Raw genomic sequence first — 26313 nt, 5'->3', positions numbered from 1 at the left:
TCCCAGCCTCTCTCCCTTCCCCCAGCTGGTGTCTCTCTCCAGGGGGCTCTAATCTCACAGCACCAACACTGTACGATATATGTCTCTGTTTGCCCTGGGCCTCGATTAACACGCAGGCAGCCGGTGCCAAAAAATAATCAAAAAGAGCTTTGCTGTTCTTTAGCAAATGAAAATGTCACCGGTAAAAGTCAATTTAGGAAAGAAATTCATAGAATATTGAATTGATTGAATTAAATAGTTCAGTTTCAAGTTTTTTTTGTAATCCTAATGTTTTCGCTATTACTTTTAATGTACAAGTATGTCATTACATTATTGCCTACAATAATGATTCTCAGCTTGGAAACCATGGCTTTTCTAGTCGACTAGTAGTCATTCATTTAAAGCTGCACTATGTAATTTTTCCGTCCGAGAAGGTGCCTATTCAAAACAAAGGTGTAGTTTGATGATGCCAAGTTTGAGCTCAGAATCTTGGGACGTGTGGTCTTCACCTCACAGCCGGTGGAAAAGAATCAGGATGCGATTATTATTAGGACAGAGTGTTGAAGGAGCTGAGCAAGGCCGAGTGATTGTTACGCAAACACACGGCTCGCGAGCCTTTTATGACTTTTTAATGTATTACTTTTATTATGACAGGAGTCACGGGACACAGTCGCGGGCGCCATTTCCGCTTTTCCGGTCATGAGTATGAGATAACGCAGCTCTGTTTATCATATTAGATACATTTAAGTGTGTTTAAAAATTATATTATGACGTTACTCTGTGCGTTTGCTCAGCGGCTGCTGTGACACTTGTTCACTGTCAAATAAAACCAGAAACCGAGGGTAACGCAGACATGACGCAATTAATAAACATAATTTTTCATTTTTGGGGGAACAATCCCTTTAATGAGTCATGGTTGTGTTTTGGGTGTAATCTGCAATAAAGTCTCATCTCCCAATCCCTTTAAAAGCCAGTTGTGCTTACCCCATGGCAGATTTGCTATTTACATGGGGTAAATTTGTAAGCGGAAAGACTGAATGCTTCTCCAGAGAGCAATCCTTTGCCGGTGCCTGTATGTCATGCAGTAAGTGTGCTCTCCACACAAACACATGGATATGTGCCTAATAATAGCATACACTTTAGGTTAACATTAGAGTGAGCAGACTTTTAAAGATGCTAGTCCTTAAATTCTTAAAATGATAAGCCGAATGTTTGGATTTCCTGCCATTAACGATCTGTCCTTCACAAGCTGTGTGATTTCGCCCCTTCCTGTGGAGTGTTTTTTCCCCCTGTGAATTACAGACTAATAAAATTCTGGTCGACCAAGCCTCTTCTAGTGGACTAACAATTAGTCAACTATTAGGGGGCAGCCCTACAGGAAACTTAAAACAGGTTCAAGCAAAACTGTTAAAAAGGTCCCCCCTGAATTCCGTACTGTATCTTTAAAGGGGGGGTGAAACACTCAGTTTCAGTCAATCTCATGTCAATCTTAGGTACCTATAGAGTAGTATTGCATCCTTCATATTGCATCCCTCCGAAAAGTCGTTAGTTTTATTATATTTATAAAAGAAATATGGGCTGTACCGAGTCTTTCCGGAAAAAAAACGAGCGCCTGGAGGCGTATCGTGTGGGCGGAGCTAAAGAATGACGAGCGCAAAGCGGTGACGTCCTCAAGCGTGGAGAAGCCCATGGCTATCTCAGCTAATAGATATATGATCCAGAATCAGATTCGGAGGCTGAAATAAATTGAACAGGAGAAACAGCAACAGCAGGACGTCCGTCTCTGTGGTATGTACTGTATTTAGTGGCCTGTCAACATTAGTGTGTGTTTACGCGCAGTTTATGAGGACATGATTCGGTTTATGGACTATTGTATGAGACTAAACCTTAGCAGTAGCAAGCAAAACGGTTTTGCACATCAGACTAGTGTAACGTTATACATAGAACAACAATGGAGTCCGTTAGCGCATTTGAATGACGAAGCACACGGTCGTGTCGTTTACTGATGTTTACTCACGCGACAATAAGCAACAGCACAGACATTTGAAGCAGTTTTACTCACCGGCTGCTTCCAAAGCAGGACCGAACCTTTATCGCTGGGACCACTCCGTCAAAAACACACTTCTTTGGTATGATGGGGTAAAGTCCTGACAGCAGTGAACAGTGGAGATACACTTTGCGACGCGACTGAAGCGATGTTGTGAAGCTTCCCTTCATTTCTACGTTCAAATCGGTTCAAATGCAGCGCTGCCTTCCCGGAATGCTGTGCTGAAGCGTTGAAGTCGCTCGACGTCAACCATAGGAATAAAGTGGAGCGCGGCGCACGACTGGACGACTGGATCTGCACCTTGAAAGAGTGTTTATGGGCGTGCATTTCCTCTCTCGCTCTAGTCACGCGCGCGTACCCTACCGGGAGAAGAGCCCGTACAGCCCATACAAGGACTTTCCGCTCTGTTCACGTCAAGACGAGCCATACTTGAAAAAAACTCTCAGAAACTTGTGAGAAACCGGAAGGAGTATTTTTAACACAGAAATACTCCATCAAACGTCCAACATTAGTTTTTGAAACTTTGTCTTTGTTTAGGATGGGAATCCAAGTCTTTAACAGTGTAAAAAGCTCAGTATGCATGAAACAGCATTTCACCCCCCCCTTTAAGATGTCTAATTATAGGGTTAAGAATAAAATATACCTGTGCTCTGTTTTTATTTTTTTACTTGAATAAAACCATGTTTACTACACGGTTTAGATTGAAAAAAAAAAAAAAACTGCAAAAATAAAATATAATTGTAGCCAAGCAATATAATAATAATTGTGCACTGGCTCAATAATTAAAAATATGTAACCAGAAATCCTTTATGAACCAAAACATTACCTCTATTCAATTACATTATAAAACAAAAACAATGTATTACTGGTGCAATGGCATTAAAAAAATGTAAACTTAAAATTAAAACAATTAGGTGACATGATCAAAGGTCCCGTTATTAATGATTTCAGAGGAAGAGACCACATGTGAAAAATGCTGGAAAAAAACTGGATGGTCGCCTTCTGGGGCTAATCCTTGATTTGATCTTTAGCGAACAGACAGAAGTGTCTGTGTCAGCACTGTTATGGGGCCTAAGAATAAACACTATAGGCTCTCTGAAGCTATATTCACGAAGCACTGCTGGCCTCAGGACAAGAGGGAGAAAGAGACACCAGTGGGACATGAAAATGTCTCATCATCATCATCTTCCTTTTTTCGGCTTCTGAGGTAAAGCCATGGCCAAATTGGACACAGAAACCCCAGAAATTCAATTTAACACACAGCTCTCGCCTACTTACCATTATTTCACAGTGGGGGAGGGGTTCAGGAGAATAATCTTTAAAGAGGCTCTTCTAGCTTTTTCTTTTCATTTGGACTTTTTTGTCTGTTTGAAGATGTGTAAATATAGGCCACGTCGTGATCTTTATGCATATTCCTCCGTATGCGCCTGCCTCCTGAATAATTTAAAAAGGTTTTCCCTTGTGACGACCCACAGTCAAAACTGAGACACAGTTTTATTCTCTTTCTGCCAACCTTGGTTTCTCTTTGATGGTCTTCCAGACAGCTTTGTCTGTCTGAGGGCTGATAAGGTTTGAATAGTCAATGCGTAGCTCTGATTTTACACTACAAGCTTGTTTGGATTGTGGAATAAAGGGTGGAAAGTGTGAGGTCATCTATTGTGTCTCATATGTGGAAAAGTCCCCAAAAACTTGCTCCTCATGTGGAAAACACTGTTTTATTTCTTTAGTGCAGTGTGTCTTTTTCTTGCCACGGCACAGTTTTTTTGATAAGTAAAAAATCCCAAACACGGGCATTAGTGTCTGCAGTGTTTGGGTAACTAGCTGCAATTTTTAAGTAATGTGACAGCAACTTTTCGTAACAGTGTAGAAGTTTAGCTACTTTTTCTGATTGGTGTAGTGTAACACGTCACAATTTTGTCAGATTGCATTTACTGCTGAGTGCACTGCGAAATCAAACATGCTTACCTAAATATCTACTAAACACACTATTTCATATGAAGCATTTGGAAATCTGATTCATTTTTATGTTATGATTATCAGATTATTTAGGGGGTTCATTTTAAAGAACTGATTAGAAAAAAAGATAAATGTGCAACATTTTACAATTCTGGATTTTGTTGTAGTAAAATATTTAGTTAAACGTTGCCATTGATCACTATTTTGACACTGCTGTATAATTTTCTTTAAAATGATTATTTCTATTAATATATTTATTTTCTTCTAATGGTTCTTTTTAACTTTATAGGTTGTTTTAAGTGGGGTTGTTGTTTTTGTGCCAGTAAATAGTTTGCAAACAATAATGCAAAAATAAAAAATGTTAATAAACAAATAATACATCATAATGTTTTTTAAAGATACTTCTGCACACAGTAACTACAATGTTAGTTAAGAAAAAATAAAATCTAGTAAAAAAAGTATTTATTTACTTAAATAAATTAAAATAAAATCTAGTAAAATACAGTGTCTGTCAGCTTATCATACACCAATCCGGCATAACATTATAACCTAATATTGTGTTTGGCTTCTCTTGTGCTGCCAAAACAGCCCTGACCTGTTGAGACATGGACTCCACTAGACCCCTGTAGGTGTGCTGTGGTATCTGACACCAAGATGTTAGCAGTAGATCTTTTAAGCGAGGTTGGTCCTCCATGGATCAGACTTGTTTGTTCAGTACATCCCATAAATGCTCGATTGTGTTGAGATCTGCGGAATGTCCAAGTCGACACCTCAAACTCGTTGTGCTCCTCAAACCATTCCTGAACCATTTTTGCTTCATGGCAGGGCACATTATTCTGCAGAAAGAGGCCACAGACACTGTTGTTATACTGACGCAAGGAATACTGTTGTTTCCATGAAAGGGTGTACATGATCTGCAACAATGCTTAGGTAGGTGGTACGTATCAAAATAACATCCACACGGATAGCAGGACCCAAGGTTTCCCAGCAGAACATTGTCCAAATCATCACACTGCCTCCGCCTGCTTGCCTTCTTCCCATGGTGAATTCTGGTGCCATGTGTTCCCCAGGTAAGCGACGCACATGCACCCGGCCATCCATGTGGTGTACAAGAAAATGTGATTCATCAGACCAGGCCACCTTCTTCCATTGCTTCAAGGTCCAGTTTTGATTCTCACGTGCCCACTGTTGCCACTTTCGGCAGTGGACAGGGGTCAGCATGGGCACCCTGACTGGTCTGCGACTGTGCAGCCCCATACGCAAAAAAAAAAAAGGCGATGCACTGTGTATTCTGACACCTTTCTATTAGAACCAGCATTAACTTCTTGATCAATTTGAGCTACAGTAGCTCATGTATTTGATTGAGCCACACAGGCCAGCTCCCTATGTGGATCAATTAGCTGCCCATGACCCTGTCACCAGTTCACGGAATGCTTTGCCATCACAGAATTCCTAGTGTTTGGCTCCATTAGGTCACCCGCACAGCCCACACATACTTGGTTGTCTAGACCCTCTTGACTCCAATGTACATAAGCAGGCAAAGAATTTTGGAATTTTCTTTTATTCCGAGCTTACGTTTTATAAGCATCTAATTTCAGTGGTGAAGGCTAGCTCCTGTCATTTAAGGCACATTATAAAAATCAAACCCTTTTTGTCATTTAATGATTTGAAGCAGGTTTTACAGGCTTTTATATTTTCAAGGTTGGACTAATGTAATTCATTATATCTGGGTCTTCCTTGTGTTCTCTTGAATCGCCTTCAACTCTTACAAAATGCAGCAATAGGTTTTTTAATGGGATCGAGAAGCAGATCAGTGTTTCCTCAGTACTAGCTTTACTGCTTTGGTTCCCATTTAATTTCAGGGTGCAGTTTAAGGTTTTAATGTTTGTTTTAAGGCCTTGCATGGTCTAGCTCACAAATATGTTTTGGATATTCTACAGGTTTATCCAACAACAAGGCCACTGAGGTTATCTCAAACATTACATTTAAAGATCCCTAAATCTCGTCTAAAGTCCAAAGGGATTGTTGCTGCACCCCACCTCTGGAATAACCTGCCTTTGGATATTAGATGTTGTAATACACCATACTTGCCCAGGCTTATGGTTGAGCTAGCTGTTGGTTGTACCTTGTTTTACTGTTGTCTTGTTTTAATCGTCTTTTTGGTTCGGTGTTTTTGTATTTTATGTCGTTGGAATATTGTTTTAATGGAAAGTACTTTAGCCAACTTGAGATGTTTTTATGTGCTATAAAAAATAAAACTCACTAAATCACAGGAATAAATTACATTTAATTAAAATATAAAAAAGTGGAATATTTGTATAATTAATTAAAAATATTAAATAAAAGTTATTTTAAATTGTAATAGTTTCGCAATATTATTGTTTTAGTGTTAAAAAAATCTAATTAATGCAGCCTTGCTGACCATAACTCTTTCAAAAACATTTAAAAAATCTTACCAACCCCAAAATTGTAAATGTTAGTGTAGATGTATGGATTTGAATGTCGTATAGATTCATGATTTACGTTTCTTTGAGTGCTATATTTTTTTTTTTCATAGCAAAGCCTTGACATGTGTTTCAGTCTTTTCTGCTTCCGTGAAACGTGAAAGCTTAAATTTACCCTCACCCACAAACAACAAAGTCATAATCCTCTTTACTCCAGTGTAGGCTACAATGTAAGTACAAATGAATTTCTGAATCCGTGCATTCAAACACACAAATACATTTAATCAATTGTAGCCCTTTACAAACTCTGAAAATCGATTCACACATACTTGTGTCCAAATTTTAGGAACATCTCTAGTGCAGTAAAAATTAAAGCTTCGTTTCTCTAGCACTGTTTCCTACACCGCATCAGAGCGGAGTGTCTCAGTCAGCTGGAGGGGGAGGATTCATGTTTTGAGAGAGGCTCCACCCCCTTTGCTCTGATTGGTCCATTCCCCACTGTCAGACTGGGACTCACAGACAAGCTCAACGGAGAGTCCTCGGCATTACACAAACACTCACACACTCTCAACCCTCGAACGCACTCCTCTGAGAGCTCAAGCCCTGAACTGGCTTATTTTTCTTCTGGATATTTCCAACAGGAACACCCACAGAAAGGATCAAGGAAGAAAAAGTGCACAAGAAGACCCTCATTTTGTAACTTCATAAATATTTTCACTTTCTTTTTTGGAGAGTATTCAAGGAGAGTGTCTGAGTTAGCGTGAGCATTGGGTGAATGGGTTGCCATGGTGACTGACACTGGCAGGCTGACCCCAGAAGAAGACTGGATGTTGAATGGACAGATAGCTGCAGTGGACAGTCAGTGAAAGTAACAGGGAGTTATAGGAGAAAGGGAAGACGAGAGAAAAAAGAATGGAGGACGGCTTCTCCAGCTACAGCAGTCTCTATGACACCTCCTCACTGCTGCAGTTCTGCAATGGTAAACCATCACATTTTTTGTCTTTAGTCTTAGAACTTGTCCATCTTATGATCTATATCTTTTCAAGTTCATGTAAACATGATGCCTAGTGCTGGACAGTGGTGCCTCAGGTGCTGCACTTAACCTTTTTGACCTTCTTTAGTCCCTCAACTTTGGCACAAAAATGTTAAATCCTCTTAAATGTGTGATGAATCATTTTGAAAGGATTGATATTAGCTCAGAGTTTTCGTACAGGCTTTTAGTCAATGTGATCCCAAAGCAAATGTTTCTTGAAGGATATCCCTCAAATTGTCATGTTTTTGAGATTTGAAAGGTTCCTGAAGCTCCAACATATTAGTCACTCCTGAGGTTGAAGGTGTTTGATGTTATTTTCAGAGAGACAAATTTGTTTTGAACGAAACAATGCAGTGAAAAGTCTCTTACCCCCTTATTACATCAGACTGTTCTACACGGAAAATGAAACTGAAGACCTTTCTGACAAGAGAAAGAATGAGGATGTCGTTTTTGATTTGTTTGAGATGTTGTCGTTTTTGTTGTTCTGCTATCCTGATTGTGATCTGTAGTCATGTGCATGTATGCTGCCTGGTGCTTGAAGGCTTTTGGGTAAAGGTTGATGATAAAAGAAGAGGAGATGGGGGGGGGGGGGGGGGGTAGTTAGGGATTTCCTTGTTCCAGGATGAATAAAAGTGTGTCGCTGTTCAGTCAAACACCATTAATCTCTTGCAAAGAGATCTCATATGACATAACAGCGCTCGAGAAAGCAGTCTGAAGTTTTCCCGGCTCTTGTGTCCTGTTGCACGAGCGAGTTTCTATGTTTTACTGAATTGTAGTTAAACTCTTGATTGGTCAGGGTTTGTCACGCTACTCAAATGTCTTGTTTGCAAAAGTGAGTCCAGTGTCCTTTGACAGAAGATCAATTTTCTCTCTTATAATAATGTTTGTTCTATGCATGCACAGTATATTTGTACCATATCAGTTAGAGATATTACTGTACACATGCTGAAATTGAAAATTTATTCTCATTTCCTTTATTTTTACATTTTGGTTACCTTTGCCATCACCTAACACTCACCTAATTACACACCTAATTCATTTTTAAATCTATTTTTTAAAATTGTATTATAAAATTATATAAATGTATTATTATTAATTAATTAATTAATATTATAATAATTTTATAGTAATAGTGTAATATCTAGCAAAACCTCAAAATTAAGATCCATTTGTAGTATTTGAAATGATTGATTTTAGTTTTTAGGATTTAGTTGTTCATTTATTTCAATTAGTTTAGACAAAATAGGATTTAATTTTAATACTGGCCATAAATTGGTTATCCATAAAATAATTTTAATATTGGTGCATCTCAATTGTGTTCACTCCTTTGAAGCTCATATTTCAGTTTGAAAATCCAATATTAGAGCAGCGATATGGCCAAAAAAATCATATCTCTTCATGTATTTGTCTGGTTAAATGGCGGTTTAGATCTCTATTTTTAAAATGTTCTATTTGGATAAAAAAAGTATTTAAAATAAAATAAAACAATTTCACATCCACATTCTGTATCTAATGTTGTCCTACAAACAATGTATTGAAGGCTATGATTTAAAAAAAAATAAATGTAGGCTATACATTTTTATATATATATATATATATATATATATATATATATATATATATATATATATATATATATATATATATATATATATATATATATATATATATATATATTAATATATTTATTTATTTATTTAATTCACTAATACAATACAATTAAAAATAAAAACAAAAACACAGACATTATAGTAGCCTACAATTTTGATAAAATTACACTTACTTGTAGGCCCAGCAACAAATATAGCAATATGTAGACCTATATTTTAGTCAGAATTATTGCGCTTTTATTCTATTGCGCTCTGTCTGTTCACGGAAGCCTGAATTTAAGCAGAGATTCACTTGCCAAAGGATCCTCCTCTCCTGACAGGAAAGTGTTGTTTTGAAGCCCTTAATATAAAGTATGCGTCATGTTTAGGACAAATTAGATTATGCACTCTGTGCTATTTTTCAGATGTGCTCGTATCAAACTACTGTATATTGATATAAATGGTATTGCCCTAATCCATATATTGTACAAACCAGATATACCGCTCAGCCCTAGTGATGTTTTTTTTCTATGGTCATGTGGCACAGCTGCAAATTTACCATGTATGCGCTTGGCTGGATTTTGAGAGCATTGAGTTATGATAAGATTGTGCGGTTGGGGTGACATCACAAATCATTGTGTGATCTTCTCTTTCATCATTTTAAAAGACACGTAGCCTATAAAAAGTAATTCATACAGCATCTAACAGCCCTTTAATCTGCCATATACCTCATTCATCAGTTATATTTCTAAACATTGTGTTTTACAAAAGACAAATCTCTCTGCTTTTCTGTCTGTTTGACTAAATGAGAGTGAGAGTTGCAGTGATGGCTGGCCTGTATTCTGGCTTGTCAGGCCAGTGTAGGACTGTGTGTAATTGAATGAGGGTGTGCTGGAGAGCGCTGCATGCAGTGAGGTCATCCGGCGGTATAGTGCTCAGCCGAAGCTCTGGATCTGGTATGAAGTCATTTGTTCTTAAATGCTTCACGAGTTTTGGATCAGCCAACCACACTAATTTAGGGATACTGGGTCAGCAATTTAGGGATACTGGGTCAGATTCTATAGGCAATTTATTAACCTTCATTTAAAGAGCTTACAGCCTCATACTCATCTGCTTAATGTTTTTTAAAGAAAAGATTTTTTAAAGAAAAGACACTTAAAGGGATAGTTCACCTAAAAATGTATATATATATATATATATATATATATATATATATATATATATATATATATATATATATATATATAATTACATTATGTGAAGGTGAATAAATGATGGATATTTTTTTCATTTTTGTCCTTGAAAGTCAATGGGGCCCAATATTGTTTTGATAAAAATGGTTTAAAATATCTTCTTTTGTGCTCCTCAAAAGAAAGAAAGTCATACAGGTTTGGGAGTCCATGAGTGTAAATAAATGATGGAAGAATTGTCATTTTTGAGTGAACTATTCCTTTAAGATAGACCTTTAAATTATTGTTTTCATTCAGCCAAAACGTGACCATCACCCTGGTTATTTCCTGAAGGATTCTGGAGGGAAAATAACCTCATGTCCTTATTCCGATTAAACATTGGCGGTGAGTCCTGGCAAAGGGAGTAATGGGATATCTGCTGTTCTGGCATCTAAACTTCTACCAGACGTCCCAGTCTTTCTGACTGCTGTTGTCTCATTCAGCCGCGGCTGCCAAAGAAGTGTTCTTGGCACTCGGCTTTCTCTTCCTATTGGCTGTCCTTTAAGCAACTGATGGATGCATGTGCAACGGGATTAGGATTAAAGACCTGCTCACGTTACCGACCGAACTAGACAAGAAAACGCAAAGTGTCATGAACAAAAGCTTCCACTTACCTCTAAACTTGAGCTCTCCACAACCTTGGCAGCAAGGATGTAAAAGCTGGAAATCCCAATGCAATTCATAAGAGCCACAGGTGGAAGAAATCATGTATTCGTCATTTCCTCCCCTCATTGACCTTACAATGTTGTCTTAATTTTGAAGGTAAATATTGATACACATAACTCTCAAAGCTAGCCATCGATTTCCTTTAGTATAATGGCTCTTGTGCTGTTATTTATTGATTTGTGTTTTTTTTTAAATTGCAGACTGAGGGATAAGTCATCTTCCCCTAAATGGGAGTTATTGACATGGCCGTTGTTTGTCTGTTATGTAGCAGACCCCAGATGACTTGCATATCTGGCGCACTCGCCCATTACGTTACTGATAACAATTCTGAAACCATCTGCATGGCCAAAGCTGCAGTATAAGTGCCTCTCTCTCTCTCTCTCTCTCTCTCTCTCTCTCTCTCTCTCTCTCTCTCTCTCTCTCTCTCTCTCTCTCTGATCGTGAAGCATTTATGTGACTTAACAAAAGATGTTTTTGCTGGACATGCTGTATTGGGCCTTTTTATTGAGCAGTGCAGTGTTGACGGTGTCATATCTGAAGCACACATGTCCCGCTGAAGGCGTAGTATTGTGCTATTTTTGTACATTAAGGAGGTTTTTGGAATATTCCACTCGCTCATTCCCTCTCAAGGGCTTCCAAAACAAAGAGCCCATTGTGGGGGTGTCAAGCAGACAGGATTATTCAAATTTTGCTTCAAAATATGCTAATGCTTTGCAATGGCAAAACATGGTGCATTTCTTTCATATAGAGAGTGCGTGTTGTGGTGTTTTGGTGTTGTGTCAAGAAAGCAAACGCTTGAAAATACACACACACTTCAGCATTATTTTAGTATTATTTTTATGTTTTCAGTTTTCACTTTAGTTTAAGTTTTTGTAAAGTTGTTTTATGCTTTTGTCATATTTTGTTTATATCTCTGTTCAGCTTGATTTTTATTTCAGTTTAAGTCACTTTTATATAATTTCAGTTAGTTGCCAGTTCAGGATATTAAAGTTTAAACAAAAATCCTAATACGTTTAAGTACACATTGGAAGTTTATTACAATTAAGGAAAAAAAGATTTGTACTGGTTTTAGTTAGTTACAAATATCAAAACTGACACACTTTCTGTTTTCCATCAGCTCAGTTGTGCTGCGCAGGGGCTTGACATATGATTTTCCGCATGTAACATCCAGTGTCATTACCGCGAAGCTTCCGCAACCCACCCTAAGAACAACACTTCAGTTTATTTAAACCACCCTCCCACCCACTGTTCTGGGCTGTTTGTTATGTGTGCACAATGCCCTGGGTTCTTCAGGAGAAGAAAGCCCTGGCTTTCAAACACACTGAAAAGAGCATTGTGTTGGAAGCGGGAAAGCTGAGCCAGCCATGAGTTAATGCTGCCCTACTTTTCTCAGTCAGACCCTCTGCGACTCCTTCAAAATCCTCCTCTCCTCCTTCCCTGCCTCGTTTGCCACCAGAGCTCCCTGCTGTTTGTGCCATTTCTCAGGAGATCATGAGTCAGCACAACCCGCGGTTACTGCTCTACTCCAGCGTGCCTTTTCCAGGTCGGTTTTGTATTTTCATCTCTATGGTGACTGTGCTGGACTTAGAGGGTCTGCCACCGGGTGGGTCCCATGAACACAGGCCGTGGCTGATTAAACATGGAGTCAGATAAGTGTTTTGTTGTTTGGAGGGTTGTGTGTGCTGTTCCTTGCTGTGGTTGACAGTAAGGTCACCTGTAAGGTCACCTGTCTGAGCGAGTCGGCTTTCTTCAGTGATTAGTATGTTGAAATGGAGTTCAAGGAGCATGTGGGTGGGGAGCATGACATGATATGTAGTTTCACTATTACAGTCATTTGGAGCTTTCTTTATGTTGTCTGTAAGTGTTTTGTTGACTCGAAATGTTGTTTGGATATACTAGCTATGTTTCTATCCAAACTTGCAAATTTAATGTATTTGCAATATTGCATAAAACATTTGCGATTAAAGACACAATATGTAAGATTTTTGGATTAAAATATCCAAGATATTTTAGAACAATGTTATATATCATGGGCATCAAAAACTTCACTGAATGTTTGCTGGCTATATATATATATAAGGTTCTATAATATACGGTATATATATATATATATATATATATATATATATATATATATATATATATATATATATATATATATGTATGTATATATATATATGTATATATATATATATATATATATATATATATATATATATGTATAAAATATATAACGATATATATATATATATATATATATATATATATATTTATATATATATATATATATATATATATATATATATATATATATATATATATATATATATATATATATATATATATACCGTACATTATATAACCTTATATAACAACCAACCATCTGTTTTCATATCCGCATCATTAGAATATTGACAACATCGATGTCTTTTAAAAAATAACATGCACAATAGACAATACACAGTAGTATTTATGAGAAGAAAAAGAAAATGACAGCCTGAGCGGCTTCAATATGCTGTGTGTCAGAGACGATAACGTAACTAATTCATAACACATGGGTATGAAATAATTTTTCACTTGCAGAAATAGAATCTGAATGATCAGGGAACTGAGTGAAATACTTCACACTGAGAATAAATGCCAATCCAGTTGAAAAACTTTGCTGGGTTTGTGAACATCGTTCAAGGTGTTTAACATTTTTTAATGCACAAACTATGAATTCTGATTCTGATTTTGACATTCCTAATTTGAATATTTGCAATAAGTTTCTATTCCTATCTTTTTTCACCATTATTTTGGCTCATCTAATTGTTAAAGCAGCACTAGGTAACTTTTCAACCTTCATAATATATTTTTTAAGACTCTTGTGATGATAAATCGACTTACAATAGGTTGAATGACACGTCTGCCATAGCCTGATGGGGTCTGTATCGTTTTTAATCGTACTTTTAAACTTCGGGTTTCGGGTAGTAACCCGAGAACAAAAAGAACTACAAAATTCGACAGCTTTACGGCATATACGTCACTTCCACCAACACCCACACTTCCTTACATTCAGACGTGTGAGCCCAACTTTGTTCGTCGGATAATATAGTCATGTCCGAAGCAGCACAGACACATTAGAAAGAAAAGGTTTTGTTGGAGGAAAGCAATAAGAGGAAACGAAAAAGTGATTGGATTAAAGGCAGGACGAGGATCAAAATGTGACCAGCGTTTTCTCGTCGGCGTGAGCTGAAGGAGGCGTGCCCGACCGATGCTGTCCTGCTTGTTATGGTGATTACCTACCACTCAAACATTGAACTGAAGTATCATATAGATTCTGTAAAACGGTAATCAATAGACTACTATAATGACGCTGGCTTGTAAACGTGAGCATCGTGATTATTTGGCGTTTGAAAAAAATAAAACCCATGAAATTATATTCATATGACATGCTGAAACATGCCAGTGCCACTGACTGTAACGTTACCTGGGATGAAGACATTTCACACGCGACGCCAGAAGAACTCGAAATCCTCTTGCAGTGTTCAGGGGAACTGTTAGTGCTGCACCGACCCGCGGGACGCTTTTATGAAGTTATTTGGCCCGCACCGCACCACTGTATATATTTTTACAACCTGCCGCGCACCCGCGACCATTAAATAGACATACGGGGTCCGCGGGTTATGAGACGAGCCACGCATCACTAGTTCAGGGCTATCAGGGTTGTCATGTCAACAAATGCACGCGCGATGGCATCACCTGTTGTAGGATTACAGAGCTTACGACAGTAGTTGAGGACATTATTTTTTCCAAACTGTAGGGGGACCCCGAGAGGAAAAGTAGCCAAGTGGGGCTTTAAGGGATTGATCTTGAGATTAGTCCCTATAGACATCCATTTGGACTCATATGCTGATGTCATATACATTATAAACTTGTGATTTATAAACAGTTGATTTTTATAAAATGTGGTTTGATCACTATTCTCAGTTGTTTAAAAGATTAAAGCAATTATCAAAGTTTGATAAAAGGTTTAATTTCCCAATAAAAGATTATACATTTGTACGTGATTTTTTAATTAATTACCCCTTAGTTAGCAGATTTTGACTCAGTATCCCAAATTTGCATAAATGGCATTATATAGGCCAGGGCTGTGTTTCCCAAAAGTATCATTACTCGTGAGGTAGAGGATCATAGAGCACATTGGCCCTCATTTATCAAAAGTGCGTACACCTGGCGTACACCCAAAACCACGGTGACGTTGAGATTTATCAATATGGACGTTGGCGTACGGCACGCTCAAATCCTACGCCAGCTCAGGAGGTAGTGTACGCACGTTTTGAGTTAGTGCGAAAATGCGAAAACAGTTCATAACGCCACAAAACGCACTAACAAAGATATGCTATATTATGACCCACTGTAAAAAAAAACAAAAAAACAACAACATAGTAATTATAAACTTCAGTGTTTATTTTTCTGTGACTTTACCAAAGCATTTGATTTGTAGCCATGTATTCCTCCATTTGCTAGCCTGTGCGCTTTACCTGACGTTTCAGGGTTAGGCCGTCTTCCATGTGTCCATGGCGTAAAATGAGGGCGTGGGGAGGCGGAGACTTGAGTATATAGGGGCGTGTTATTCTAATGACGATCGTTTTCAGCCGCGGCATTTATCAAGGGCAAGTATTGCGTACACCTGGATTGCAGAGGTGCGCACAACTTTATAAATCAGGCGATGAGAGGAGTGTAAGCATAATCTTACACTAACATATACGCCTGTTTCTACGCAAGATTGATAAATGAAGGCCATTGGGTGGCAATGCTGATGATGCTTTTGGAAAAAAGCAGCCCAAGCCAAATTTATTAATCAGCTGATATTCAGATATTTTCACAATGAACTGCTAAGCCACATCTCATCACTGGCCAGCAGCTCATTTGTAGGACACCAACATATGGCTGGTTTGATCCCAAAACAACACACAAGCTCTGTTTTCAATAGTCTGATGCACCCGTACATCAGAGCGTGTTAAGCCTGTGCACTTTCCCTAGGGGCACAGGGATAACCGCTGATCAGGATCGGCTCAGTATCCCTTTAATCCTCTCTTAGCCCAACCACTTCCTGCATCCCAACAGCGAGGCTTGGGGCTCGAGTCCTGTTGTCTCTAAAATACCCCCTCTTTGGTTTCAAGCCAGTGAGCAGGGTGGTATGGGGTGGGGGGTGGAAAACACCCTGTGTCTGCGGTTCACACAAAGTTGTTTTCTCTGCCTCCCTGGTTTCTTGGAGGAGATTAACAGGCAACAACACTGTGAGCATCTCCGCATCACTTGTCACTGACTCTGTCCTGTCTGGAGTCTCTCTGGGGGATGGAGGCTGGTGTGATTAATAAACACGGACGTAAACACATATGGCTTCTGCTGTCTGTCTAACACGTGCTACCAAGGTGCCAGCAGCATGCTAACAGCTTCTGTAGGCTTTTTTAGTAAGCAGTGCGTGAAAGAGGCAGAAAGACATAATCGAACTTCCTATCAAGACATTTGGCAAGCCTTTCCATCTATGTCCTTTTTTATGATTTCCAACATATTCTCATCAGCAGTGGCTTGCTTAGGGGCCATTCACACAGGACATGCTCTTGAATTTGTCTGCTCTGTTTTTCAAATAGCTTTTGTGTTTAAAAGTCACAATTTTATGAAAGTAGCGACAGACTTTCTCTTCCGTATCGTCATGTACATCCAAGCAGAACAGATTGAAAAAATGAAAGGCTGGAATTGGTTCTGTCCATCGGTTGTCGATTGGATGGATGCAGATCTGAATGCAAGCTTGCAGTAAGGTTGTGAGGAAGGGGCGGAGTTTAAGCAGACTAAATGATCGGATAAGTCTGGCACATGTCACCAGAGAACAGGCTGATGTTTTAGCACAAGATCGTTTGAATCATTAATGGTGCACATGTAGTATTTTTGCTGTAAAATATCTAAAACCCACCAGGCCAGTGTCATATATTTTGTTCAGTTGAGTTCTTACAATATCCCAAATGTTTGAGATATTTGCGATTTTAACCAAGGGATGTCTGAGGGAGTCGCCTGTCAATTGCTTCATATCTGTGTTACCCTCGGTTTCCACAGAAATGCTTTACTCTTAGCAGTGTGCAAAAAGTTTCACAGCAGCTGCTGAGCGAACGCACAGAGTAACTTCATAACATCATTTTAAACACACTTAAATGTGTCTAATATGATAAGCAGAGCTGCATTAAAGTGGAAATGGCGCCGATGACTGTGTCCCGTCATAATAAAAGTCCCACTGCTCGCGAGCCGTGTGTTTGCATAATAAAAAAAAGCCTTACTCAGGCTTCATACTACAGTAACGTTAATAATCGCATCCATAAACATGATTTCTGCCCGAGTCCTATCCCGATTTTTTCCACCGGCTGTGAGGTGAAAACCACGTCCCAAGATTCTGCGCTCAAACGGAAAAATTACATAGTACAGCAGCTTATAATAAGACCAATAACATGCATTTAAAAAATAGATGGATTTTGAATTTTGTGTATGCACTAAAGTATTGTACCTCTGTGTCTAAGTCTAAGTCTCTTGCATCATGAGTGACACGTTTTTTAGATGTTGTGTTAAGTTTAAAGATATCTGACTTAAAAATCTCAATGCACCTGGAGCTTGTTTTGCTGTGCTGTATGCCCTGGCAATGGCATGGATACATGCTAAGATACAAATAAGAATATTACAGCAATCATATAGCAGCCAAATAAAAAACTAACAAGAGATTTAAAAACAGAATGAGAAGGTGTCGGCTTTAATAGGTTGATTACAGATTGACCTGAAGGTAGATTTTGCTGATGTCAAGTGGATTGAAACTCTGGCTCTCTCATGGGGACAATTTGGCTCTGCAACTCACCTCTTCCCTGCTTTCTCCTATTCCTTCCATGCCAGAGGTCACAAGTGAGGTTTCTGGGATGATCTCATGTGTCTATTTTTATCTCCTAAGTCCTATTTATTTACTAAAGGTCATCCTTTTTCCTCATTATGTACCTGTAATCTGGGAAATAGTTTTGCAGCACACTAATCTCTTGCTTCGTTTGTGACTGTGCTGGATTATGTAACAGTCACCATCTCTGAATCACTGTCACCTCGAGACAACACACTGTTTTACCATCACTAGAGATCCAGATGGGTCCTCAATGAACTGACCTTGGATCTATGACCTAAGGTTGCAAAAACAAAGCGGTTGAGAAAAGCAGGGGGTTGTAATCCTCTTAAAGCACACACAAACCTTTTACTCACTTTCTCTCAGTGACTCTCCCTGTGTCTCTCAGCGTGAACTCTTTATGTAAGAGGCCAATCTCAAAGGCCAATTCGTTGATGAGAATTGTTTGTGAAAAGCTCTGGGAGGATTCACTTTGATACTCACTGAGACCAGATGCATTTGGTTTTCTCAAAGGCTGTTAAAAAACCTAGTGAGCTGACCCATATGGCCAAAAAATAAGAATAAATATATTATGCCAATGTATTATCACACAAACATATCTATTTCTAAATACTCAAAAAAGACCAAATTTTAAGCTCAAGTTTAATTTACTTATATTTATCTCATATAATTATTTTGTCCAATAATTTTTTATATACATTTTGCATTTATCCGAAATCTTTTTTTTTCCCCATGATGTATGTTTAAAGAAAAATATTTTGGCATTTAAGGTTTAAATTAAATAAATTTTCAGCATGAACATACACTTAAAGGATTATTAGAAACACCTGTTCAATTTCTCATTAATGCAATTATCTAATCAACCAATCACATGGCAGTTGTTTCAATGCATTTAGGGGTGTGGTCCTGGTCAAGACAATCTCCTAAACTCCAAACTGAATTTTAGAATGGGAAAGAAAGGTGATTTAACCAAAAGCGTGGCATGGTTGTTGGTGCCAAACGGGCCGGTCTGAGTATTTCACAATCTGATCTTGGACTTATTTTTCAATGAGCTCATTGCAATGCTTTCTGTGAATGGAATTCGGTTAAAATATGGTGTTTTAGAAGGCAGCATAAGTTAGCAAACTTGGCTTTGGAATGGAGCACGTGTCCCCCCTAGAAGACTGTTGTATGAAACGGCCTAGAAATGGTGCTGACTTGCAAATAGCCTCATTTTAAATGCTAAAAATATTGGGGGGTTTTCCCTAGAGTATGTATTAAGGTGTGGTCACATTAGCGAGCAAAAAGGTCTATTGTCTATTGTCAATAGTGTAGCGATGTATGAAGCACTGCTCACACAGAAGTCAACCAAACAAATCAGCTTTCTGTTTTTTTAATGCAACAAATCTGTGATCAACTTGAACCTGTTGCAAAATCAGTGTGGGGAAATCTTTCACCCTAACTCGAAATTCCAGATTAGAGGGATTCCCATTGAAATAACTTGGTTTCACCATATAATGTGACATACATTGCATTGGAGCTCTTAAGCATGATTTGGGATTGTCTTGAGATTTGCCTTTGTTGTATAGTTAGACAAGCCTCCAATGTGAAGAAACATGATCACATTCACTGTCAGCGTAATGATAATCCTTACAAATCTTTGCACCCTGCTTCTGTTGAGACTCATTTATGAGCAGATACAGGGTTTGAGTGAGTCAGCTTGTAGGCTCAGTCTCAGAGAGAGACCAGAGATATGCATTATTAATCAGCCCCTGCGCTTTGAGGGAGACATTAAAGGGAGTCCGCTTTGCTTTGATAATCCACAAACACTTTTTCTACCCTGCCCTTCTGTCTTTTCTATGTCTTTTTTTTGTTATATTATTCACAGATTCAAAGCTGCTTTATTGGCATTTTTTTTTGAATGTCAGATTGTGACTATGCACACTGATGTGAATCAGAACAGTTATATTTTTTAAATCTAAATTCTCAATAATTCTCAGTTATTATGTCTATTTTTTGAATAAACACACATACATGTATATATTTAAGAACTATTTGCATACATATAACACATTTTTCTTAAATATATATGCATGTATGTGTATTTATACATAATTACACACACACATATTATGTAAAAACTGTTGTGATTAATCACAATCAATTGTTTGACAGCATTACTAAATACTTATGCTAAAATAATATATAATGTTTTACTTAATTTTAGTTGGTTTTGAAATATTTTAGTTAAATATTTTTTTCCCCATTTCTAAACAGTTTACGTTTACGTTAATTTTTTACGTAACAGTTTTACGTAATTTTTTTATGTAACAGTTTTATGTTAATTTTTAGTTGGCCAAATTAAATTTCTGTTAATTAAATAACATCAATTCAGAGTAATTAAATTTGGCCAACTGAAAAATTTAGATGTGATCAAACACTTGAAAATTTTCAATTGGGGCCTGAATTTTTTTTTTTTACAGTGTAGTTTTCTAAAAAATAAACCTGATATGTACTCATATTTGTGTAAGTATTTAATGTGCAGCTTTTAGAGTTCCCACTGAGAAGATTTGCATGCATATGCTAAGATTGCACTTCTTGAACCTTCTCCTAGCAGTGGGGATTCAATTTACATTTACATGTCTTTGCAGTGGTTTTTAAAAAAAGCGTAGGAATGTCTGTGCCTAGTTAGAGCAGTAGGTCATGAATTGGACTTCAGTTTCCATCTCATTTTGTGTGCAGTAAGAGCACAATCTGTCTTTTGGCAGCCATGTCTGTCTGTATAATATCAGTTCTGTCTCTCTTAAAGAGGATAGAAAATAAGAGGTACAGGTATTGCATTTGACTTCAAATCATGTATCAAATTGTCTGAAGAGAAATAGGATAGATCCTTTCCTAGTGACGGATCTGGCTGTAAAATCCAATAGACCATCTCTGACTACACAATCTTATACCGATGTTAACACATTCATTGTTTGAGTTCTCCTACAATATATTTGTATGCTTCCAAGGTCAAAAAACATTTTACTTTTCTCATAATATACCCTGCACATCACCTCATTTTTCAAAGCGTCTGAAAAAGCTCTAAAACATAGACTGTAAAACATAGACTGTAAAAAAATATGGATGTAGTGTCCGTTACGTCATCGATTCTGAAGAGCAGTTCTGAAAAGCGTAAAGTAGAGAAAAAGTGTCCATTGCCATCTTGGCAGCGCGTCATCGTGCGGCACACCAGGATAACAGAAAGGCGGGATATGGGCGGAGCTGATGTGATGCGATGACTAACAGACAGCGGATAAATGACTATCCACCTGTTATTTAAAGTGGCCACACCCTTAATTATGCAGAACTTTACGGCTTTATATAATGTAAACAAATTATTTATTAAAAAAATTCTGTATAGACCAAACCCACAATTTGTACCATAAATATGTTTTTTTTTTTCTGCTGTAAAGTTGGGCATTTTAACATGGGGCTCAATGAGATTCTGCTACCTTATAAAGCCTGTCCCTAGTGACCAGTCGATGAATTGCAATTTAAGTCACTTCCTTATTGGCTTCAACAGAAACTGGGGGAGGTTGCCTCTTGTTCTAAACCCTACGAACCTACTGTGTTCTGATTGGTAAGATGGCCCAGTCTTTTGTGATTTGCCTTACAGTGTCTGTCAGAAACAAAGCACCTATTACTGTCTGAATAACACTGGAATTCGCAATCAAGTAATTTGCGGTCATCAATGAGCCGCTACCGGGGTTTTGAAATCATTTCCGAATTCGCAATCATCCGTACTGCGTATAGGAAGCAGTGGTACAGATGGTACTGGTATACATTTTACAAGATAAAATATTTGTCAGTGACACTCAGGATCTGCACCATATTTTCCGTCGGGCCAGAAGCTCTGCTGAACTTCACTTAAACCCGCCCTAAATACGTCTCTCTGAAACAATTTTATGACATATGCGGAGCTAAATATGGATATCAGACAGTATATAAAGAGACAAGACATACTGACAGATAATACATGATTGTGATAGCATAAATTATTTGTCTGGTTTCTTTAAGCAGTCCTAATTACCATAAGATTTATATATTATAATAACAACATTTATTGTGGTAATCGTTAGCTTGCATTGTCTTTTGCATATAGCATATAAATGTTTCTGCCTTTTACGGTGATCAGAATCCACATCGGATCACAAACAGAACTTATTTTAAACACTTGCTGCTGTCCGAAAGTGCTTTTAAATGATTTTAAACGTTTTTAATGCTGATGTTAGCTGGTATAGGAAGTCTTTTACTGTGCTGCTGTCTTCTGACAGTAAACACCACTTTTGTTCGTAACCAGTCTAGACCCAGCTGGCCCGCTTGGACCAAGGTATTCAGCGGGCCAAAAAAACCTGACCATTGGTAAGTGGAAGTGACAGTGGAAAAGCGAGGAATCTGTGGAATCTCTACATGCTCTATCTCTGACCATTCAGGTGTCCATTCAGTGCAGTATTCAGACCATTCAGTGCAGCATTATTTTGTGCAATTGTCAAATGAGCGGGACGCACGTTTAGGCTTTGAGCAGATGTGACGGTCAGTTATTGTGCTATTATTAGCATTATGCCATCTGTGGCTTCAGAACGATTGCAAACTGGGTTTGGAGAAAAGACAGAATAATCTCCCCATTGAGCTTTTGAAAAGACGAAGCCGTGGAAAGGCTTCAATCAGTGATTCATTTCATTGTAACCCCTTCACAAGACCAAGCTGGCCCGCTTTGGACCAGGGTATTCAGAGGACCAAAAAGACCCTGGCCATCGGTCCTGAGGAAGCCCCGATGAGGCCCCGATAAAGCCCAGGGTAGGCACGTCCACTTTTGGAATCTGTGAAACGGTAGAATCTGACTCCTGTTGCCACTCTGCAGCTCATGCTGTATAGAGCAGAGCAGACAGTTTCAGTTTATAATTGTGCCGTTCGTTGTCCAGCTGAACTAAATAGGCTGTGCAGCGGTGGAATGTAACACTGACTCCTGCAGCAAGCATACTCCTGAGGCATCCTCAGTGCTTGATAGGGATGTGAATGATGGAGTACTTATCCTTTTGAAGTGCATGCAAAGTGGAATCGCAGCACTGAAAACAGTCGACAACATGAGCCAAACTGTTTCAGGCCTCCTCTACAACTACAGTTATTGAGGGTGGGTCAAAGTATAAGTCGTTTGTGGGCAGCCAGTGAAGACCTTAGACCGGCATAATGCAAATGTGGTAGTTAACAGGAAGTGAGACTGCAAAAAGGGCTACTTGACTAAGAACTATCCTATAGGATATTGATGTTTTTCTCAGCTAGGCCAATTCAAGATTTTCAGTGCTTAAACTCTTCTTTTTTTAAAAAACTTTTATGGTGTGTTTCATAAACACCAGATAATCTTTTGAGATGAGCTGTTCAGTGTTGGGAGTTTAACTAACAGAAGGAGATCTAGCTAGGATAGCGCTATCTTCCGAACACAGTAATTTCCAGCGGAACATGAAACTAGAGATGGGCCGACATCCAATCCAATCACAATGAAGCAAAACGAGATTGAATACAGGGGAAGTGGGAGGAAGACAGAGATAGAGAGACAATGGCAAGGGAAGTGCATCCTCAGTCTTAGCAGTTAATTTGATTTCTGAAACACATTAGGAGATACGGATGCCTGCCAATCCTGCTGTTTTTACAGAATGAACAGCAACAAGAATTGCAATTTGTGTCCGTTCATGCTGCACTGAAATATTCCCGCTAATGCTTTTTAATGTGGTCAAAGCGCACGCTCCCTGATGCATGAAGTCATGCGTAGCTCAGAAGTTCACAGGAAAGCATTAGCGTTTACAAGCAATATAATTAAATATGTGTTTAAGTGTGTGTTTACATGCTCTATCTTTGACCATTCAAGTGCGATTTTGTAGGGTGCAGTGCAGTATTATTTTGTGCAATTGTCAAATGAGCGGAAAGCACTTTTAGGCATTGAGCAGATGTGACAGTCATTTATTGTGCTGGTTATTAGCATTATGCCACCAGTGGCTTCAGAACGATTGCAAACTGGGTTTGTGCTTGGAGAAAAGACAGAATAATCTCCCCATGGAGCTTTTGAAAAGACGAAGCCATGGGAAGGCTTCAATCAGTGATTCATTTCATCCACAAAGAGGCAATTTCTATGCAAACAGCATGATTTGCGACTCTAATTATTAGTAGTCATTTTTTATTAGGTTTTTTTCTTGTGGTTGATGTGTGTGTGTGTGTGAGGGATTCACATTATATGTTCCTTTGTTCATATGCACTCATAAAAAGCTTAAAGGGAAATGATTAACAAAGCCTTCAGCTATCCAGCAACAAAAATATTTTGAATGTTGGGATATTGGGATGGTCTTCCCAATATACAGGGGTAAGGTGTGCCAGTTTGTACGGGTTATTTTAAATCTAAGGGTTATCTGAATTTCCCGACAGGGTGAACTATAGTGTTGCATAAAGAGCCTAAACTTCAGGAGATGATTAATCACTGCTGCGCATTAATGACGATGATCTTTTTTGCAGGGAGAGCAACTGAATTTTAAGTGAATTTGCTGGAGGCCATTAAATGCGCTGAGCTAATGTGTGTGTGTGTGTGTTAGTGTATAATTATACAGCTCTGCTGGGGTAAGGAAAGATTGAGTGATTGAATGTTTGCAGTAGAAGGTACTTATCTAAATTTCAGTTTCAAAACTATCCATTTGTTAATTTTGCCTAAAGCTTCCAATATGCCAATTACTCAGGCTAATATCACTCATAGTTTGCATTTTCAGAATTCAGGTCACACTCGCTATGAATTTATATTTTAAACACTATAGCTTAATGTTCATTCAAAGCCAAGACTTTTTAGGGGAAATTGCTATTAATCAAATGCTGGCAACACTTTACAACAAGGTTTAATTGGTTAACATTAAACAACATTATACATTTTTACCACATTTATTATTCTAGATTGTTGTTAATTTATAAATACACTATTGTTAATTTATGTTGGTTCATTCATTACATTAACTACATTAAAATGTGTTACCTACATATTTCATTGTACCAATCTGACCTAAAACAGTATTAAAAATAATTATAAATGGCTTCCTTATATATAATATCCTATATAATCCTATATAATATTTAAAAAAAGAAAAAAGAAAAACAGTAGTTATGACTGTTTTATTGCTTTAATTACCAGCTGTTTCCTCTCAGTGTATAATTAATGAAGATTTTTCTCAGGGAAGGGTTGAAAGAAGATTTATTTCAGCATTATTTCAGCATTGCTTTTCCATATGTTTAAGTTTTTTTGTGTGTTATAGATGACAGTGCCTCGGCAACGAGCAGTATGGAGGTGACGGACCGGATCGCCTCTCTGGAGCAGCGGGTTCAGATGCAGGAGGATGAGATTCAGCTGCTCAAGTCGGCGCTGGCTGACGTGGTGAGGAGACTGAATATCTCAGAGGAGCAGCAGGCCATGCTCAGCAGGAAAGGACCAACCAAAGGTACTGCACAGACCTTCACACAAGACCTCATGTGGTGGAAAGTCCTAGAGTTTCCTGACTGTGCTGTATACCCTCTGCGTTCTATCTCACCTGCTTTGCTAGATGGTGTTCAGTGTTTGTTATAAACCTTACTGGAAAACAGTTTTCTACAAAACCACCTGTGTGACATTTCTGGTTTTCATCTCCATCCCATCCATGCTCGCGCTGCAGTTTTCTCTCATGTTGCTCTTCGTTTCTTTCGCTCTTCTCTACTGTCCTCTCCTCGTGTTCCCTGCCTTCAACTGTTCTCTCATACTGTGAGCGTGTTTAGAAGCAGCAGTGAGGAGAGACTCTCCCTCCTCTGACAGCAGTGTTGGGAAGCCAGGTAGGGACTGGGAGTGGGGCTTGTGTCTCGGTCGCATCACTGGAACTGTGTTCTTCACCATGCTTTATAATGCATGAACACTGAGTTTTATATTAGTTGTATTTCACTTAGGAAAGCACTGATATAGCCATTTTGGCTTATATTGATAGTCCATAATTTGTTTGTTTTAAATCTTAATCACAATAATGTTGGTTTTTGTTTATAATTAAGGCATGTTGATTTACTGAGTGTTTATTAATATGCAAAGCAGATACAATAATTTTGAGTGCAGGTATTTGATTGACTCCGTTTGTTAAATTCAACTCACCTGCATAAATCATGAGTTATGTAAAAGAAATCCTGTAGAGAGGTTAAATCTTAATCCACTGGCTTTAATTTAGAGACGCTTAATTTATATCATGCTAAATTCTTTTAAAATGTATTAAAATAAAAAATAAAAATAATAGAATAATAATAATAATAAATAATAATTTTCATTTGAATGAACATACCCATGTTATGGCTGATTATGATGAAAATTTAAATTATAGTATTTCGATTTTAAGGACTGCATTTACACTAAATTTCAATTAAAGGGATAGTCCACTCAAAATGAAAATATTTTCATCA

At 38.1% G+C, this 26313-nt stretch overlaps 1 protein-coding gene across 8 annotated transcripts in view; it reads left to right on the top strand.

Annotated features, from left to right (window-relative positions):
* The window catches only part of eml1 (EMAP like 1), a 66008-nt gene that overhangs the window by 13013 nt on the left and 26682 nt on the right, over nt 1–26313 (top strand). For 3 of the 8 annotated variants that reach the window (XM_067455246.1, XM_067455245.1, XM_067455244.1), the window contains exons 2-3: nt 25158–25340; nt 25651–25704. In XM_067455246.1, the coding sequence (XP_067311347.1) occupies nt 25158–25340; nt 25651–25704 (237 nt within the window). Of the gene's footprint in view, nt 1–6962; nt 7406–12378; nt 12487–25157; nt 25341–25650; nt 25705–26313 lie in introns of those variants that run through there. The other 5 variants (XM_067455248.1, XM_067455247.1, XM_067455249.1 and 2 more) reach the window with 4 other exon arrangements.

The sequence above is a fragment of the Pseudorasbora parva genome, chromosome 10 (assembly GCF_024679245.1).
Source record: "Pseudorasbora parva isolate DD20220531a chromosome 10, ASM2467924v1, whole genome shotgun sequence".
In the NCBI taxonomy this organism is placed as follows: Eukaryota; Metazoa; Chordata; class Actinopteri; order Cypriniformes; family Gobionidae; genus Pseudorasbora; species Pseudorasbora parva.
This window is presented reverse-complemented; position numbering and strand designations above follow the sequence as displayed.